Source organism: Hypoxylon fragiforme, assembly GCF_022984875.1.
Source record: "Hypoxylon fragiforme strain CBS 206.31 chromosome Unknown GGS25scaffold_9, whole genome shotgun sequence".
NCBI lineage: Eukaryota > Fungi > Ascomycota > Sordariomycetes > Xylariales > Hypoxylaceae > Hypoxylon > Hypoxylon fragiforme.
In genome coordinates this window covers 904267-923527 of record NW_026054764.1, presented here as the reverse complement: position 1 = coordinate 923527, position 19261 = coordinate 904267, and the positions used below count along the sequence as shown (strand labels likewise).

At 47.5% G+C, this 19261-nt stretch overlaps 6 protein-coding genes across 6 annotated transcripts; 5 read left to right on the top strand and 1 right to left on the bottom strand.

Moving 5' to 3' along the window:
* Nucleotides 1-17: 17 nt before the first annotated feature.
* On the top strand, nt 18-1918 carry GGS25DRAFT_506558 (TFIID-31kDa-domain-containing protein). The gene is made up of 2 exons (XM_049262322.1): nt 18-420; nt 480-1918. The coding sequence occupies exon 2, from the start codon at nt 591-593 to the stop codon at nt 1491-1493; it is 903 nt and encodes a 300-aa protein (XP_049112919.1). The 5' UTR covers nt 18-420; nt 480-590; the 3' UTR covers nt 1494-1918.
* A 733-nt stretch (nt 1919-2651) lies between these two features.
* Nucleotides 2652-5371, bottom strand: GGS25DRAFT_444877 (LNS2-domain-containing protein). The gene is made up of 2 exons (XM_049258770.1): nt 4752-5371; nt 2652-4692 (listed from the first exon to the last, which is right to left on the bottom strand). Exons 1-2 carry the CDS (start codon nt 5218-5220, stop codon nt 2834-2836), a joined length of 2328 nt encoding a protein of 775 aa, XP_049112918.1. The 5' UTR covers nt 5221-5371; the 3' UTR covers nt 2652-2833.
* Nucleotides 5372-6962: 1591 nt separating this feature from the next.
* On the top strand, nt 6963-8147 carry GGS25DRAFT_444839 (S-adenosyl-L-methionine-dependent methyltransferase). The gene is made up of 2 exons (XM_049258769.1): nt 6963-7183; nt 7276-8147. The coding sequence occupies exons 1-2, from the start codon at nt 7140-7142 to the stop codon at nt 8000-8002; spliced, it is 771 nt and encodes a 256-aa protein (XP_049112917.1). The 5' UTR covers nt 6963-7139; the 3' UTR covers nt 8003-8147.
* Nucleotides 8148-12293: 4146 nt separating this feature from the next.
* GGS25DRAFT_506548 (uncharacterized protein) lies at nt 12294-16388 on the top strand. The gene is made up of 3 exons (XM_049262321.1): nt 12294-12807; nt 12876-13069; nt 13145-16388. Exons 1-3 carry the CDS (start codon nt 12536-12538, stop codon nt 16159-16161), a joined length of 3483 nt encoding a protein of 1160 aa, XP_049112916.1. The 5' UTR covers nt 12294-12535; the 3' UTR covers nt 16162-16388.
* Nucleotides 16389-16700: 312 nt separating this feature from the next.
* On the top strand, nt 16701-17331 carry GGS25DRAFT_525292 (cytochrome c oxidase biogenesis protein Cmc1 like-domain-containing protein; the record flags this gene model as incomplete). Its single annotated transcript, XM_049264755.1, has 2 exons — nt 16701-16908; nt 16991-17331. The coding sequence occupies 2 exons, from the start codon at nt 16701-16703 to the stop codon at nt 17329-17331; spliced, it is 549 nt and encodes a 182-aa protein (XP_049112915.1).
* A 1276-nt stretch (nt 17332-18607) lies between these two features.
* Nucleotides 18608-19234, top strand: GGS25DRAFT_525291 (uncharacterized protein; the record flags this gene model as incomplete). Its single annotated transcript, XM_049264754.1, has 1 exon — nt 18608-19234. The coding sequence occupies one exon, from the start codon at nt 18608-18610 to the stop codon at nt 19232-19234; it is 627 nt and encodes a 208-aa protein (XP_049112914.1).
* Between the last annotated feature and the right edge of the window lie 27 nt (nt 19235-19261).

Below are 19261 nucleotides of genomic sequence, written 5' to 3'. Positions count from 1 at the left end.
CCACTTATTTGATGAGGCTTAAATGCATCTTCATAGGTACCTATCCAGTACCTGTACAGGCTGCACTGTCAATTAGCGTGAAGTTTAATTCTGGTAACCAGCTCAAGCTCTCTCAACTGCCAACTTGCTCACGAGAACATTTACTGTCTTCCATTCTTCCAGACCTAATTGTGTTTCTACATTTCAACACTTCTACACCTGACATTGGAATCTTCTCATTCCTCTGACAGAGTAAAAAATCTAAACTTGACCACGCAAGATTCTCCTCACATCTTTCGCTAACCGCTTTTCACACAAGAAATTCGCGTCTTTACTCGCTGTCTTCGAGTCTCTAGCTGTCGCGTCTACTCAAACCAGAAAGCAACATCAATCTAGATCACTCAATTGTATCAATTCTCGCGTCGAGCTTCATCTCATCGCGTACGTCGAGTCAACCTTTCTTCGCATCTTCCTCTGCTCAATTTCTAACCTATCTGAAGTCTAGCATCCAATTCTCGCGACTTACGTTGCGATCTCGATAAAATCCACCTCGAGTCCATCTATCATTATCCATCCGTTCCAACTCTCGCTCTCATCAGCCGATTGAAATCATGGCATCCGCATCTCAATCTCTATCAAACGGCATCAACCCCGCTTCTCAGGCGACAGGCCTATCACAATCGGCTTCACAACCAACCCCGAATACCTCAATGACCTCGGCCACCGTACAAAACAGTCAGGCTACTGGCGCATCTTCATCAACAGCCGCCGGAATGGGGAGCAGCAGCAACGCTATCAACGGAGGAGTGGGAGCTTCCGCGCAAGCAGGATCATCAGCAGCTGGACAACAGCCAAATTCATCTACCCCCGCCCATCTTTCTCGGCCACGAGACTCGCGGATTATCGAACTCCTCCTTACATCTCAAGGCGTAAACTCATTTGACCACCGAGTCCCGCTTCTCCTTCTTGATTTCGCTTATCGACACACTTCTGCCATTTTACAAGACGCGATACATCTTACTACAGATCCGTACGTCTCCCACGCCGGCGCAAAGCCCAGCGGTTCTTCCGGTGCCGCTCCCAGCGCTCCTTCCGCCTCCGATGCCAATGTTACAACTTCTGCCATCAATCTGGCCATCGCCTCACGACAAGCCTTCCAATTCCGCGGTGGCGCCGGCGGTGGCGCAGGAGGCGCGAGCAAAGATTGGCTCCAAGACCTTGCCCGCGAGCGAAACAAGATCGCGCTACCCCGCGTACTTGCCAACGAATGGGGTGTACGGCTCCCGAACGAGCGTTTTGTTCACAGCGGCATGGGCTGGGATCTGAAAGATCACTGGGAAGCAGAAATGGATGAAGATGAAAGCGACGAGAATGATGACGACATCATGGAAGATGACGGAATCAACCCCCGGAAACACACGATCACGGAGACGAGTCAAACAGGCGAAGAAGGGGGCCTAGACGAACTTCTCGGTGATGATATGGTGGATCAAGACATGGATGAGATGGAATAAGCGAACAACTCGTACACTCGTACATACACACACACCAACTCCAATCTTGTGCTCCCCAGTGGACAACAGCGATACCCGTGGGCGACGATGGATTATGAGAGTCTGCTATGAAGGCAGGCCATTTTTTTAGAGGGAAGGAAAGGCGTTTATGGCGTTTACGGATGGATGAAAGGGTTTCGATACAGTCGTCTACAAGACACACATATATGTACGAACACTTTTTACGTGTACAGTTTACTGCATACCTAGCTTACACTTGATACCCATCTCAGCCGAGGTGTAAACACCAATACACTATACGGCGAGCCCCCATCTCACACAGATTGGGGTAGACGTCTCTTTACCTTCTGGATTACCTAACTACTCAGTCTTAGACTTTTTTTGAATGTGCTCGTGAAATGTTCTGCCTATGACATGTCGAACTAGATAGATGCCTACGTGTCTAATTCCAGTAGGCTATGTGTAGTGCTTGCTTGAGTATGTAAGTGTTGAGGCAAGTAAGGCGGTATACGTAGCTATCAATGAACATATCTACATACATCCGCGGCTGCCTACATGTAGTACCTACCTACACATGTACCTTCCAGCCAGTAAAACAGCCCACCAACAGACACGACAGAAGCGAACGTAGTTTCATAAGCATGTAAGAAGAAGCCCTTCTTTGAAGGGAGGAAGATAGGAAGGAACGAAGCGAAACAGAACATCAAGAACAAAACAACTCAGTACTAAATAAGTTGAGATGTAGGTAGGTGTTAGGCAATAAATATCGTACATTTTCCACCTCAAAAAATTAAAAAAAAAAACAAACTCCCAGCCATCCAAGAATCAAGGTGATAGATAATAAAGAGGTAATAGTCAATAAGATGGAAGGAATAAAAGTAACAGAATTTCGCCGTCCAATTGAATTCCCTTCCATCCGATCCGATCCGATCCAATCCAATCCAATCCAATCCAATCCAATCCATCAACCGATCCATTTGCCCTTTGCTCCGTTCTATAGAAACGCCTGATGCTATGCGGACCAATATACGCCAGCTATTGATTTTCTCTTTCTTTCTTTCTTTCGTTCTTTTATTATTTCTGAGTTTCCTAGTAGTGGCATGAGTTACAACAATTATAATAATAACCAACTTTTTATCCTTTGGTAATGCTGAACTACCTAGGTACCCGGGTTACTTCGGTAACGACCTGGTTGCCAGGCGACAAATGAGCCCGGGCCATCCGTGGCTGAATGGCCGAATGGAATGACTAGACAACCGACGGTGTGCTATACAGTAGATTTACTGTAGCATATTATCTGGTGGCAGGAGGTTTCATACAGACAGCTTTTTACAGTTGTCTTAAGCATTCGTTGTATCGTGCGTTTCTTTATCAACGCCGAGATTTTCCACACCCGTAATGATTTCAGCATCAAGATCGTGAAACGCGACTGCTGGTTCGGTCTTGGGCACAGGGTTGGCCGGTGGTTCTTGCCTATCATCTTCGTCTTCCTCTTCGACCTGGTCGTCTTCGTCCAGATATCCTTCTTCGTCGTCGGCGTCGTCGGACTGGTCCTCAATCAATGATCCAATCATATGCTCCTCGCCCTCGTATTCGCCACTAAACACGCTTCCACCGCCTTCCACGTCCTCATCTTCCTCGTATTCATCACCTCTGGAGATATAACTGTCACCCATATTACCAACATCCTCGTCGTCTTCTTCTTCTTCCGCCGAACTCGCCCCTCCATGTTCCGATGACTCGCTAGCTGAAAACTCATCTAAATCTAGAGGGGTGTCGCGCCAATATGTGAAATCCGTGTACTCAACACCGCCACCTTTGACAAGCGTGCTTACGGGAGGGAAGTAGTGGTTAACGACTTCGCCCATGTTGACATAACTGAGTTTTAGCTTGTTTAAACTCAATAAATCCAATGAGACCTCGGCATTGGAGTTGATGGTAAATATGCGATGTCGGGGGACGTCGACGGTTCGGTACGAGATCTGATCTGTGAGACGGTTTCCAAAGCCGGCGTAGAAACAATGATTTTCAGGGCCATACAAGCTTCGGATGTCTCGTAGGGTTGCCATCTTGAATACGTGTGGTTTACGAAGGTATATCTCGCGCCTAAGGGCAGCCATTGTCCGGTCAGGTGATAGAATTGTCGGACCCCTAGGCAGACGGTAGCCGTCCTGGGCAATGCCATATAGATAAGCCCTCGTCGTGTCAGACTGGCCAACAGAGCGGCTCGTGAGGTACATAATGTTGTATCCATTTTCCACAATATCGCTGTAAAGCTTCGCAACACCTGCGTGAGTCCAGTCCCGACCAATCATGTTTAATACATGACCCAAAGCATCCGATTTGGTTATGGTGCCATCGATATCAGAAATGACAACTGGGACATCATACTTCCAGAGGTACATGTACGCGTGACATGTCGCCCGGTTCACAGTGAAGCTCATCGAGTTCTCACCAGGTTTCAAGTCCAACGCCTTCAGCTGGTCACTGGTCAGACGAAGGGTCTTGGCGTAGTTCCTGTTAGGATTTCCCGCGGACGATGACCCTGGGGTTGTCGGTGGAGTGTGGATCGCACCTTGGCCGACGTCGGATTCGCTTCTCCTGTGGGAAGGGGCCTGTGTAGACGTAGTCGAATCGTCACTTTGGTACCCAGGGTCTGAAACAGCGTCGATTGGGACTGTAGGAGATGGTCTTAAAGATGCCACTGTCTTTTTCATGGCTGCTTCTTTCGCATCCTCGCTACTGTAGATCCAAAGGTTTCCCTCTTCATCCATCCCAAACAGAGCGCCGATATCATAGTCGCCTTGTAGCTCTTCCGATAATATCTTACGAGCTAGGATTTCGGCTTTGATTGCATCCTCTTCACTGGCCTTGTATCCTGTCATATCCAGCATGAGGTCACCCGTGTCTGTCACTCGGCTAGGTATATTTACGGCTGATAACTCTTTCGATAAGGTCATAGCTCGTCGAATCGCTTCCCGAGGAGCCAACGGAGGGGGGCTTCGTGATCTTTGGGTAGCGTCTTGGCTATCTGATTCTTGTGAATCGACAGTCGACTCGTCGAGTTCAGTATCGACTTGAGTGGTGCCCGGTAGAAGCTCCTCACTGTATGAGGCTCGAGCAGAAGAACCGGCCCACCCTCTTGAATCTAGTCTGCTAGTACCTAGCTCAGGAGAGGATGCAAGAGGTTCTATCACGCCTATTTCATCATTATTAGAAGTTCTTTAAATGTTACATGTAAGGCATATAATAACGAACCTGGACGAGGGGTCTGAGATGGAAGGACATTAGCCTTAGGTCGTGATAGAGCCATGGAGCGCGGTTGCCTAGAATCGCTATCCAACTGCAAAAAGTCGGGCTCTTGGAGTTCACCGGACGAATAGGTTCTGTTAGGCCCAAGGGGTGGACTAGAGGCCGGAGAGCTGAGAGGCGAAGTCTGGAGGCTCTTGGGTATATTATCGTTCGTCTCGAAAACGAAGAAGGCCTCGCCCCCTTCGCCTAGCTTCATGGCATAATCCTGCTTGAATCCATTGACCCTAAATTCGACCTTCTTTTCGTAGGGTCGTAGTAAGGAGAACTTCCCGAAACGGACATGAAAAGGGGAGCAACACAAGGTGCCATCCTCGTGTTGGACCACAATTACATCGATGGCGCCGCTCAAGGTAGCCGGGTTAATCGAGTTCCAAGCGGTAGATACCGAATCGCTGATATTTCGTACGTACTGCATTGTCGACGAGGGATATGGGAGGGAGGGGAATATGGTCGACTCCTTTCGCAGCTATCGTAGCTAAGGGGGGTAGATCGGTCCTAGGACCGGGGTAAGGGATAATAACCAAACAAGATGGTAAGCTCAAGCGAATGTTCTAACTTGAAAGTTATAGATATTTAGGAGCTGATTAAACGAAAGCGTTTATATGCAAGCTGCAGTGTATTGAATCGTGGTTTGTTGAGAGGCTGGTGGTGATGTTGGTATTAATTAGATAGAGGTTTAGGAGAGTATTATTATTGCTGGGGTTTGAACGAAGCTGGATGAAGGAAAGGATTGGGAGGATCCGATTCCTTGGGTCCGTTGCTCTATAGTGACGTAGTTACGTACCTTTAGTTATGTACATACATATGCACAGACTAGGTATATGGGTACTTAATAGTGCATGTATGGGTCTCGAGAATATCAACAAGATCTATACGGGATAGTAGGGTAAGCATGTGTGTATGATATTTACAATTGAAACTTTTATCGTGGCATTTTCTTTTCGATAGATGAACGAACGAATGGATGTAGTAAGAAGTAAAAAGAGAAGAAAAGATAAAGTTGCCGAGGGTTGGTTGATAGTCCAAAGTCTACTTACATTGGTCTTAGTGGTAACATGATTAATACCTTTGTACTAAGTAATACAATGTGATGGGTGGTTATGGTGCAGCGCTGCATGCACATGGTACAGCGAGCTTGTTGAGTTTTATTTGGCGGGTTTAACTTGTACTATGTAGGTATAGTAAAGTTTGAGAATTTTAGTTGAAGCCGAGCCACCCCAATCCAAGCCGCGGGTTAAAACCATGGATGACACATGCTTCAATAGAAAGTGGATATCAATACGGTCCTATTAAGCATGCAGAGTCACCACGCGCTACACTTTAATACCTAGTACTAGGCTAGTAGCCTACCCTAGGTAGTAGTACCGTAGTACAGGCTCCTCACGCTAAAACGTTAAGGCTTTCCATCTCAAAATAGCCCTGGAACCTTAGAACTTTACAAAGAACAAAACATTGAAAACCCCCAATGCCACATGGGATAGCCTATCACATGCAGTACAGCAGCTGATTTACTTATTTCATATTTCAAGTCTTTCATTTACCAGATTTTATTTAACCATCTAGGCTTCCCTAGACCGATGCAGCTGATTTATTTTGTAGCATTAATTCGTCGACCGCCGTAAGCCAAGTTCCAATCCCTCGGTATCGATGCAACTTGGAAATATGTAACCTACATACATGCATATACATATATATTACACACCTACCCAAGTTACATACATATGCTGCCCAAGCATATATTGGACACAGCTCAGTGCCAGTTGTCAATGCATCTGGACTTTTACAACAAGCTTACCACCTGTATCGAGGTGGCAACGGAATATCGCCATTGAAGTTACAGCCAAGTCTAGGTATCTAATACATCAAAGCACCGGACTGCCAAAGTTCAAGTCAGATGTCCGGATAATTTTGCCGAAGCTTCCAGTTAATAAACTGACATCCTTCACTGTGATATGTACTGCCATCTCTAACACAACCTGAATACAGAACTGCCATGTTTTATAGCGTCAAGTAGGTAGAAGAGATGCCGTGGAGGGGTATGAAGAGAATAAGGATGATTCAGCTACCAAAACGGGGCGACTTCAAGCATGAGAGAATATTGCTTATAACTAGCTCAACATCATACTGCTGATATCATATGTCTCCAGGAATGTCTCCGCGAATGTATCCGTGAATGTCTCCGTACTACGCATATATCATACCTATCTTTCTAGCTGTTTTCCTACCAGTTTTTCTCGAATATGGCTAGCATCTATACACCCTCATCGTTAGGTAATATTCTACGATCACGGCTATCACTAATCCCACCCCATCTACTTCGTCGAAATTAGAGAAATGGCAACAGATTCCTTTGGTGATACCAACCGCCATTTTTGGAAGTAGGTGCTTTCCCTGGCGCATTGCCGCTTGCCCAGTTCTGCTCCTCCTCTGTCCCATTCTAGCCAGTAGAAACTAACACTGAAAATAAAAGCAAAAATGCAAAGAGTGCCTTCACCCAGGAATGGGCCCTCGCGCTATCGGAGCAACTGCGTGACTGTCTTCTATCGAGCATCGACTGGATAGATATTCGTAAATCGTCCAGCAATGAGACGCCGGTCAAGATAATCGACTACGCCTGCGGCAACGGCTTAGTTTCGCGGACTCTCGTCGACTTCGCTGACGTTATCCGTGGCGTTGATGTCTCAGATGCCATGGTCGACCAGTACAACGATCTGAGGCGCCAATCTGGCATTTCCCCTGAACGCATGCACGCTGTCTGCGGCAATTTCCTCGATTCCGGCCACAACGATGCCATTGCAGGGCCCGACTTTTACGAGGCGGACGCCATCATCATGTCCATGGCCCTGCATCATTGCGGAGATCCGCAAGCCATGCTCTCCAAGATGGTTGATCGTCTGCGGAGTAACGGGGTGCTGGTGATGCTTGATTGGGCGGACTCTGCATCAGGCCATGCAGCAGGCGCATCTTCGCATGCACACGGCCATGATATTATGGGTAACTCTGATGCCAGTCATACCATCAGCAAATCCAGCTTTTCGGCCGGCGACATGAAGCAGCTCTTTTCGGGCGCGGGTTGCAACCCGGACACCGTTGGCTTCCGTCCCTACAAAGAGACAAGCCATATTCCCGAGTCGGTCGCGAAAGTGAAGGGCGGTGTAGATATGACTTTCTTCATTGCAAAAGCTAGGAAGCCGTAAACATCCAGGGGGAATAGGGGGAAAATGGTGAGGCCAAAGGCTGAAATGAATGGCAGATGTAGATTTCTTACCCCTTTTAGTCTTTAGTTCGTAGTCAAGGGTACTGAGCTTACCTAGGGTTGGTAATTAACCTAAAGTCTTCCCACTCAACCAATACGAACCATCAGGCCATCAATAAATATCTGCAAATTCTTAGATCTCTCCACTGCGGGCTCGGCTCCTATTTGACAAAAGATAAACGAACAGATGCTTTAAGTAATAATGAGGAGAATATTAATGAGGAGAATATCTAAAGATTGTGGGTGTATGGGCACATTAGTATCGATGCCTCGTACTCTGTAATATGTACAAATCCAATATACCCAGCCATTGTTACGTATAGTTGTAGACAGCGGGATAAAGGAATATTGAGCGATTTAGAGAGTGGACCCTTAAAAAGAACCGGAATAGGTCGATCTTGTTTTTTCACCACCCAGGCCGACACAGCGGAGTTATCTATGTTGAGATCGGAGGTACGTCTGCATGCCATCTATTAGCGCCAACTTGCAGTGCCGGACTGGTGTGTTCGATTGGGCGAGGCTGCCGACTGCATGTGAGTCTGCCTACATATGCATACTTAGCATACCTAGGTATCTACCCAACTGCACCAATCGCCTGGCACGAATAAGTAATGTGACATGTCGACCGAGGTGCTTACCTACATAGTACATCCATATAGATGCAATAATACATCTGTGCGTTCCAAAGCTGACCTCTAAGAAGCTGATATATGTATCGATGTGTCTGTTTTTCATTTATCTTGTGAACCCAATATTCTGAATGAATGCCTTGGGTCTATATATGCACATGTGCATCCCTACGCGTGCACTCACATCAATATAAACGTCCCTGAGCCGCGCCGCTTTAAACCAAAGGCTGCCCGGAGCTTAGCCGAAGGTATTGTACATACATGTATGTAGTTAACAGCAGTCCCATAGTTACCTAGGTACCATACTGAGAAAGCCCGTTTCAATCACGTTGCTTGTCTTACAGTCATAACATGTCACCATCTACAGTATGTTGCTATTTTGGCAAATAGGCACCTAGTAATTATGGTTAAGCAAAAGATGCTTGTGAAGGTACTTATGTATACCTATCTTATTTGTAACTCTCTATGTAATCTTCCTGTAAGTAACTATCACCAAGCTGTTGTATTCCAATAAGACAGCCCTAGGTATCATGGTTATCTCCCACGACCGTTTCATGCATTTGTAAAGTTGCCGTTAGGATACACACTACCGTACCGACATAAGAAATCACCAATAAAGGGGTAGATACACCGCAACTGCTTAGTCCAAGCGTAAATCAATTTAAGAGGTCCCATTCAAATTACCTCCGTAGCTCTTTGGTCTCTTGTCAGCAATTTAAGCTGCTATAGTTTTCGAGATGTCAAGTTTCAAGACAGGACTTCGTCATGTGTTAGCTCAGGGTACTCACGTGACCCTGATTACCAGATACCACGCTTCTACTTTCAGGGTCAATATTTCTTCAACAATGGAAGCTATACTCGCCTAAGTTTACATTCAGATAGCAATCTGTCTGTGATATATAGATACTCTTAACCTTGAATCTAAGTCTTTCTTACGATCGAGAGATTGTTTCTCGGACAGGCGCACATGCAAGGACTTCCTGATCATCCAGTGAGGAAACTTAAGCAGATGCATCAACTCCTGCAGCAAATAGCTACAGAGATACAGGAGTATGATGTGAATTGCATATTTCTATGCAACTAGGCAAGTAGAATGTACAATCTCGCATAGTAGTATGCTACTATAAGTTATATCCCATGATTCTAACATACCTAGGCAATGATACCCGAAGGCAGTCCGCTGCGCCTAGAATAGGGGAGAGGAGGGCACATTCGAAATTTAATAAGGGTTTGCTCTTCAAGAAACCACAATAAGGCTGCAATGGTAACTGAGCTATACATAAAGGGCTCGCCCGAACGGATTTTCAACCTAGGTTCATAACCTAGAAACACCTTCCCACCAAAGTCAGACCAGAACAATTCTGATCTCAACAAGAGTTTTATTCTATTTGTGCTCTACTCCCGTACTCCTACATGGGGGTTCCTTTTCTCTTTTTCTAAATACCTACAATATGTCGACCCCTTCCGACTTCGTCGCTGGGATGGACGCTACCGAATACAGAGAACAGCTACTCGTAGACTCGAGATTGTAGAAAGATATCGTTTCGTTTGTTGGCATCTATAGAAAATGCTGGAGAGGCATGGCTCTTTCAGAGGCTCCCTCAACCGTCGCCTTGGTGTCAGTACCTAATCACGTGAGGGCGAACGAGTCCTCATTCAGTCCCCGATTCTACTGCAAGTGTATCAGCCGTGGCATGACAAAATTATGAAAGGGGAGATCATGGCACGTGAATGCAACTCTGCCTAAGAGCACAAGTGTATCTACTACCTATCTACAGCAACTAAGGGTTTACAGTAGAGAGACTAGCGCATATAGGCCCGGCTCCGATCGAGGAATATATGGAAGGCGAGATGCTCGCTCCTATTTTGCTGAAAACCTGCCGAGAACAGGGAAGATTCTGGTTATTTCGCCTCTAGTATCCTGAATCTAGATCGAATGGTTAAGCACTCTCCTCCTTCATTTATGAGTATCGTGCCGATTTTCTACTGGCGCCTTAACGTTCAGGAAGACGTCGTGCGCATCATGCTGTTTCTAATGACGCTACATCTAGCGAATAAGCTGTCGCCACCCCGTGATCGATCTACGACATGAACGTGGTTGCGATATCTACCAGCTTCCGCTCGACGACCAAAAAGATCATTCAGTAGCTGTTACGGTAGCCTGAGGCTAGCCCTATCTAAGGCCTTCTCGATTCCCCTTATGCACGTAGCTCTCACCTATTACAGAGCTTCTTTATTTTCTATCCTCATACACGGTGATGTGCCCCGCCCCAGTTGCAATCGCGTGACAGGAACGCAGATGACTACTTCTCGGAGCGTGAACAGTTCGTAGAGACAGACCTTGAAACACAACAGATTACGGACTCTGCAAGAAAAAGGTCCACCGAGGACCGAAATTTCAACCTCATATGGTCCTTCAAACTACTTTCTTCTTACCTACAACATTACCTGGACAATCAGGGACTGCTAGGATAGCGGCTGTATCTGGAGCAAGCTCGCGTCATGATGTTGCCTCACTTCGAAGAAATCTCCTGGGAGGTGCTATTACACGAGGAATGGATGGACATGGTCATGAACGAGGATACTTTAGATCCGAGCCCTTGATTAGAAAGGAGCTTTTGGAGTGAAGGTGTCAACAAGATAGGGCATAATTAACAAAGAAGTGAACAGGCCATGGCATATCATACAGAAATGTTGGTAGCGGAAGAGGACGAAGAGGCAGTGGCAGAGGAAGAGAATGAAAATGAAAGTGAGAAGGTGAGAAGGGGGGAAATTTTACTGGTAAACCATTTTGAAGACAAGGGGGTATTGGATACACGAATTCCTCCTTCTGAGTACAAAGACCACTGCAACGCATACATACAAGCAACTTAGGAGTTACGTTAAGTGGATTTTGCTATGACACATTTACACTGGCAATCTCCTACCTACATAGTTGTTCTGTGATATCACTAGGTGACTCTTGATTGGTGCTTTGGACTTAGTTATCGGAATGAGTCTCGTCGGAATACCTATATGTATTGGACTTTGACTGGCTTTACCTACCGAGGTTCTCCTATTCTTAGTATATTGTGCAGAATATAAACCGTGTATAACCGTAAGCTATGAGGAAGCTGTAGTCTCTAGCTAGATGTGTAGGCGTGAATTGCGAATAGCTTCGACTGAGAATTAGGAAAAGGGGTTGAAAATCTAACTTTTTGAATATCTCGTAGACTCCGTTTTCTCCGATACCGTTTTGATTTACCTAAGCAAAAAGACCTAGCGCGCTACCGCCCGTTTTCACTAGCTGAGAGACAGGTAACAGGATATGCACGTGCATCCGTATCACCAAAACTACCCTGAAATATTCAATGATGAGCTGGGTTAGGTGCCTTGGGTATACCCAGTTACAGGTGCTAAATTCAATTTTTTAACGCTAATGAATACTAAAGTTATGTCTAAAAACGGTTTCCCCAATATTCACAACATTCACCTAAGCAGAGGCTGCAGAGCTGGACAAAAATGACAAAATGACCTGGAGGTCCCCACAAATTTAGAGGAGGCAATTCAATGAAAGGCTTACCTTTGGCTACTAAGGTAGGGAACCCTGGTAGCTCTGCGTGAGGAGAGGAAACATTTTACAATCTTTTCGTTATGTACACTATGTTTTTTTCTATGCTCAATATGTATCTTTTTTTTATTTTATTTTAAACAAACGTTGCCAGTTTTCCCGTTCCCTCTCTTAATCCTTCCCTTCCTTTCCCTCCCCTCCCCCTCTTCCTTTCCTGGCCATTTCTTCCCTTTTTTTTTATTCCCCTGTTCTTTTTTTCTTTGTTCATACTTTTTGGCTTCCCGACCACGGCGATATGTTATGGACCCCATGGCCGACGTCTGTCCCTACCATCCTCTTCGTGTGCGCTTTGCTAGCTTGGTGGTTTATTGAGCCTAAAACGACACATTTGAACTTCATCGTTGTTGTCGGCTGTGTCCTCTTTTACTGGGCTGTAGCTCCCGAATTAGCTCAGGCGACACCATACCAAATCTACCAATTCTCCGTACATGCTGCTAAAATATTACGACTCGACGCCTTAGTTTTATATCATGCCAATATGCTCGTCACCGGCCTTGCTGTTGTCTGGTATGTTCCCTTTCCGCGTCGCGATTCATTCTTCCCCATATATCTCTGACGCCATCGCAACATCATAGGTTAGCCCACCGAGCCGTACAAACGTTGAGGAAGTCTGTCAATGAACTTATCGGTGTTCTTGGCGTCGAAGTACCCGATGCTCCCGATGTCTCTCTTGCCGGTATTCGTGCCGATGCCGCTACCCTAAACTGGACACGCCCCCTACCAACCCGACCTGTCGCGAGATTTACCATACAAGTTAATGGCGTTAATGGTGAGTGATGGTGGGCTACCGGTGGCAGCTGCGCGCAAAAATATTAATCCTTGATGTTTTTTTTATTTATTTTAGTTGGCGATTCGGCGAACCAGGAGACAGCTATTACCGTGACCGGCCTAAAGCCAAATCATTTTTATAACATTCGAGTTATCGCAGTCGGATACAATAACTTCCAGGCAGGTAGTCGTGTCATACGCCTACGAACATATGCCCGAGATGGCCGTCCCCAGCTTGGCGATAGCCGCCTGCCATCCAACTTCGTACCGGAGGAGCAGCAACTTGCCCTACCTAGTAACCATGGGGATGAAGATGGAGGGTCCAGGAGCTCGGCTGCTGGGGTTGAGACCGCTACGATCCCCGAGAGCTCCGGGGTATCAGCACGCGAAGTTAGCATTACTGGCCCCAGACGGAACACTCTGACGCGGAAGCATTCACCCTCGACGACAAGTATGGATCAGTCAGTGAAGGATGCATTAAGCAAAGACTCGGAGGAATCGTTACAGGAGCTAGGGGAGAAATTCGAGAGTATCCGGAGAGAGATAGATGATATGCAGGCGCAAATCTCTAGGGATGAAAAGGAGCACAAAGAGTTGATGGCCGAGTTAGCAGAGGAAAAAAAGACGAAGAGGCGCATACAGAAGGAAAAGGACGACACTACAGAAAAGCTGAAGAGGGAAATGGGCTCAACGGAAAGAGCTATGAGGAGCGCGCAACAGCGGAAGACGCAAAAAGAAAAGTTATTAAGGGAAAAGCAAGCGGAGCGACAAAAGCTACGAGACGATATGGCAAAGTGGGAGAAAGATATGGCGTCAATGCTAAAGCGCCAAAATGGTTTCGAGAAAGACAAGAATTCTTGCCAAAAGAGTGCCGATGCCCGAGCCGAGGAACTGCGTAGTGAGATTGCCCTGGCGCAGGCAAGTCTAGCACAGGAGGAGATGGAACTCAAGGAGAAGAGTAAAGAGCTCAAAGACGCCGAGGAGCAACGCAAGAAACTACCTGGCGGGGAGGAAAGCGAAGAATGGCGCGAGATGGATCGTCAGATCAAGAGAGATTGGGATATCAGGGCTAGGGACCTGCAGCGACGTCTCTTTTCCGCCAACAGAAAACTACGGATGGTGAGCGACTACGAAACTGTGTTACAGGCCCAACTAGCGACTACACAACAATCGGGTCTCTTCATGTACAATCAGGCGAACTCATCGGGGGTCGATTTTGATGTCGGGGCGCAAAACCAGCTCAAGCGACGGAGTAGAAACAGCAATTCTCTTTCTAACGTGGTTATTCCATCGCCGGTACAGTCATACTCAATAGCCGACCGATCCTATGGCCCTTCAGCAGCATTTGGCCCCCCTCGTCCTCCTACTATTCCTCCTGGCTTCGTCCCAGGGCCTTTTATGGAACACAACCCTGATTTTGCCAGCTTGCTTGAGGACGATGGCATGCGACACCCTAGCGTCGGTGCACCACTTAGTCCTACGGCAACATCTCTTTTACCTGCCGGAATGCTTGATGATCTTCTAGATGATGAGCCACCTAGTCCTGGCTCTCGACGAGCTCGTCACAATACTTTCGGGTCCGCCTTTTCTCCTGAAAACGATCCTCAGTCACCAGCGTCTTCGGCTCGATCTATTAGTATTTTTTCCAGCCCACAAAACTCGTCCCAACACTTACCATTCTCGCAATATACTGGAGAAAATAGTGAACGTCGTTCACTCAAGGGGCTTAGAGGAGATCTTGCATCATCCCCAATTGCGCCGCAGAATCAAGGTACCAGTAGACGAAGCTTCTTGCCATGGCTTCATCGTGCCCCTAAAGCTGTTGATGAACCTCCAGCTCTAGGGTCACTAAAATCTAGTCAAAGTCAATCTTTGCCTCGCCAGGCCGAAGACGGAGACCTTGGTTCAAATAAGCGTCGAATCAGTTTCTCGAGCAATTGGAACGTGTTCAACCGCAATTCTGCAGGCCCAGAAATCCTAGATGCCGGCAGTCCTAACGCTAGAGGTCTACCTTCACGTAGGCTAGGTCTTGTTACAAACGCCAACAGTATGGGTAGCAACATCTTCTCCGAGCGCGACCCAAGCAGTCCCAGACCTGTTTCTATTGCATCCTCCGAATTACCCCGTCCCTCTACCGAGAGTGGCTCCATCTGGGCTCGAGCACCGCCGCCGCCTGGCCGAATTTGGTCTGCAGATGAAAACCCTTGGGCGCCATCGCGAAATCCGTCTAGGCGACCTTCCATTCACGGCTCGCCCTCGGCATTGAAGACTACACTGGCTGACGCCGATGACGAAATTCTAGACGACTCCGAGTTGCTACACGCATCGCCTAGTCAGGTTGGTGTTATTGGGACCAAGCCTTCATCCAAGACGCTCAGTCAACGCCTCAATCCTGCTGCCCCTAGTTTCATGGCAGGACTGTTTCGTACCAAACTCGAGAAGGAGGCGGACAGAGAGCAGAGGGATATCAGAGATAAAAGTAGAAACAAAGGCAAAGATAAAGAGAAGAAACCGCGAGTTTCTCTTTCATCCGTTTCGGAGACGGCAGCTCCTTCTACGGAAGAGTCGCCGTTGGAGCATCGCAAGTCTCGGGACATATATTCCATCGGCACACCGTCGCTCACCGAGTCGCGCGAATCGCTTGCTCTAGATCAGTCCGTCTCCAATACACCGTCAGACCAGGCAACGCCAGGTATTGGAAGCAAGGAACAGGAGAGCGGTCTCCGCAAACTACTACGCAAGGGGAGCTCTTCCAAGTTCAGCTTTACTTCTGTTCGGGGTCTCGGGGGGAAGAAAGGACCAGGCAGCGTTACGAACTCTGACAAGAACGCGTCTGTTGAACGTAGCAGTTTCGACGAGTACGCAGAGGACAGCAACGGTGGTGGCGGTGGCCTCGCACTGGGCCGTAGTTATGAAAGCCTACACAGTAGTCCGTCTTTAGGCCCCACGAGCGCAGCTAGAAGTGCCAAGGACAAGTCGGTCAGCTGGGGCTCTAGGTTCGCGATAAAGAAGAAGGTCGGAAAAGAAAAGGAAAGCTTAGACCTGGAGAGGGAAGAGTCAACAGCTAGCACGGCTACGTTTGAGGAAAAGTAAGTGAAGCTTGAGCGAAAGCAACTACATATAACGCGTACATATAGTAGCACATAAGTAGCGAAAGCGTAAGCAGGTATTAGGCAGTGTAGTACCTATTCAATATGAATAGGAGCGACATTCTATCTCGATAACAATTTACCTATTATCTAGACTAAAAGGGGGTTTTATATGGAATACCTGCATAGTTGTAGTCTAGTTCAAGATTATACAGTATTAGAATTCCCCCGGTAAATCAATTAAGTAGGCGGTGAAGTTTGGCAAAAATAGTCAATTGCGATTATGGGGATTATAGTGGGGATGTCAAAGCTTCGGGAGCTTCGCCGATGGACGGTGCGGTGATCTCAAACGTCCCATCCCACCAACAACCAACTAATGAACTTTCCAACGATCATACATGCGAACGAACCCCACGCTCATAATATTACATCACATGGAGATATTATAGTAACCAAGAAAGCAGTAAAAGAAATCAACAACACATTGTCCCTTATTTCGCCGACTTGTAATAAGTGGGTGAAAATCTAAAACCCATGGCCACGATGGCGGCTCAACAATCTCCGATACCCCCGGCCGGCGGTAGCAGTAGTAGTAGTAATAGCAGGAGAGACAATAATGAGAGGGGGGCGGAAGGAGGTGGACTAGGTGTGCCCTCGCGCAACCCGATACCACTGTCGGCGAGCCAGGAGGCCCAGGTCCGGGAGGTGTTCAATGCGCGCGTGCGGAGCTCGTGTGCGGATGAGATTAAAGGTTCGTTGCCCGCTGTCCTTCCCTCCCCTTCCCCACTGCAACTCAGCGCAAACACTAACGTTCATTGGGGAGAATAAAACAGCCTTCGCAGACTGCGCCCGCACGCGCACCTTCACGATCCCCTTCGCCTGCCGCGACCTCTCGCACCGCATGAACAGCTGCATGCTCGCGCACTCGACGCCCGAGGAGCACGACCGCGCGCGCGAGCAGTGGTTCGCCCAGCGCCAGCAGCGCGCCAAGGAAAGAGAGGCGAAGGAGAGGAGGAAGATCGAGCAGGAGGCGTTCCACAGGGAGTGGTGGGGTATCCCGCAGCGCGACCCAGAGGAGATCAAGAAGGAGCTGGAGAAGTTGGAGAGGGCGGAGAGGGTGGGTGGGATGACGGCGAGACGGCCGGGTGGTGGTGCGGATGGGGAGGGGAGGTGATATGGGGATTTGGGGTTGGTGAAGATAGGCAGGTACTAGGTACAGCATGGAAGACATAAAGGGGATAGGGGTTGGGGGTGGATTAGGTACCGTGCCGTATGCATCTCTGGCGTTTTCACGGCGGGTTTATGATACTATGATGGCTTTTTTTCCTCTCATTTTTTTTTTTTTACTTTTTTTCTGTTTTAAAAGCCCGCTAGGGAATGGGTTCTGATACACTGCTGCTGCTCTGCGCCGTCTGTGCTGTGGGTCATAAAAAGGAGAGATCATACGTAGGTAGACGAGAATCATCGAGGGAGGTATAAGTATGATGCCCTAAACTTGGCAGAATTTATGGCAGGTATATATACAGTGTTCGATAATATGTGGACTAGTACTGCAAGCGATCCCATAATAAGGGGGCGTATCTCTGATGGCGAGAAAGATAGTTAAGGATGGAAAAATAACTCAGCCCGTCACATTATACACAACTACGTTGGTGACTAGGTAGTGAGCGTCCTTTCGGGGAGCTCTCGATTTTACGCAGTGGCGAGCAAGACGCTTCTCAATCAGGGATACTGAAGAGTCTAAGGTAGTGTTGGTTGAATGAATATAAGGGGAGGATCTTGTGAGCATAGTTTCCTGTGGTTTTAGGCAGAGATAACCCAGCTAGTGTTAAGAACTAGACGTGTAAAGGGGACAACAGGCACGTACTCGAAGGGGGCCGAAGCCCTTTCCATATGCACAGACAAGTGACTGGTGGGTGGCCGGTTGCTACTCAATAATACATGTTGTATCCAACTCTACCTAAGTCTTCAATCCTCATCTACGCTTATGGCCACATGCCCCCATAATACAGGCATAAGACCTGGTGTTTCTACCTGTCGCCATGACATAGTAGTCAGGGGCTTAAACCTGTCTTCCAAACATTCTTAATGTCCAGGTGTATTCTGACAAGCCCAACTCTTTTCATTTCCCCCAGTTCTCACGACATATAGCGCCTAATGTTAAATATACATGACCCAAGGCCCCTCGGCTTGGCACAGAATGATGAGAGGAGCCAACGGTGGTCAAGTACTCACCCTCGAAAGACGTGAACTAGACACGAGCTTACTTAGAAATATGACGGGGATAGCTAGAGCATCACCATGAGCCCCAACCAGGGTTCGGACCAACTTTCACAATATAAGAGAAAGCCATAAGTCATAATCGCATTTTCCACCTGAGGACTACCCCTGAATCGGTTCGTACATTTCCAGTGCCATCCCAACCGAATACACTCATCTCCAATTTAGAGATGAGTTATGGCATGACAAGAACCGGTCATGTCTCACGGTTCGCCGAATGGCTACCTCATCGAGCTATGTTGTGGAACCATCAGTCTACGACAATATTTAAAGAAGCCCTTCCCACCAGTTTTGGGCATCAACACTACGCCAACCATAATACAACCAAAACAACGAAAGATTCTCAAACCTGCCAAGGTTCTGATATACTCGATAACATCCGAAAGGATTTCACTTTCTTCACTTTGATACACGGCGGATACTACGCCGCAACAAACCTTACTTATTATATCGGCTACTCCTCGAGAGAGCAACAAAAAACACCAAATCTTCCAAGATTACCAGAGAGCTTCCAACAGCTATCTTATTTCGCTCTTTCGGTCCTAGAACTTGACAGGCAAAGCATAGCCATGATGTCTCTACGCTCCGAGCCCAAGAAAGACGAGGAGGTGAAGAAGGAGGAGGACCAGAGCCCTCCTCCTTACAAGACAGACGACGACTCCAAGAAAGAGGAAGAGGATAAGAAGGAGGAGGAGTCAAAAAGCACCATTTACCAGTGCGAGGAATGCAACATGTGGCTCGCTGCCAAGGGCGAAGAGCACACCTGTGACCCCAAAAACAAGGAGGTCTTCGGTTAGATGGACGGTGAGGGTTTGCTCGGAAGT

Coding starts and splice junctions, on each gene's coding strand:
- GGS25DRAFT_506558 (XM_049262322.1), top strand. CDS start 591: ATGGCATCCGCATCTCAATCTCTATCAAACGGCATCAACCCCGCTTCT.
- GGS25DRAFT_506548 (XM_049262321.1), top strand. CDS start 12,536: ATGTTATGGACCCCATGGCCGACGTCTGTCCCTACCATCCTCTTCGTG. Junction 12,808..12,875: donor ACCGGCCTTGCTGTTGTCTG/GTATGTTCCCTT, acceptor GCAACATCATAG/GTTAGCCCACCGAGCCGTAC. Junction 13,070..13,144: donor ACAAGTTAATGGCGTTAATG/GTGAGTGATGGT, acceptor TATTTATTTTAG/TTGGCGATTCGGCGAACCAG.
- GGS25DRAFT_444877 (XM_049258770.1), bottom strand. CDS start 5,220: ATGCAGTACGTACGAAATATCAGCGATTCGGTATCTACCGCTTGGAAC. Junction 4,693..4,751: donor ATCTCAGACCCCTCGTCCAG/GTTCGTTATTAT, acceptor ATGATGAAATAG/GCGTGATAGAACCTCTTGCA.
- GGS25DRAFT_444839 (XM_049258769.1), top strand. CDS start 7,140: ATGGCAACAGATTCCTTTGGTGATACCAACCGCCATTTTTGGAA. Junction 7,184..7,275: donor ACCAACCGCCATTTTTGGAA/GTAGGTGCTTTC, acceptor TGAAAATAAAAG/CAAAAATGCAAAGAGTGCCT.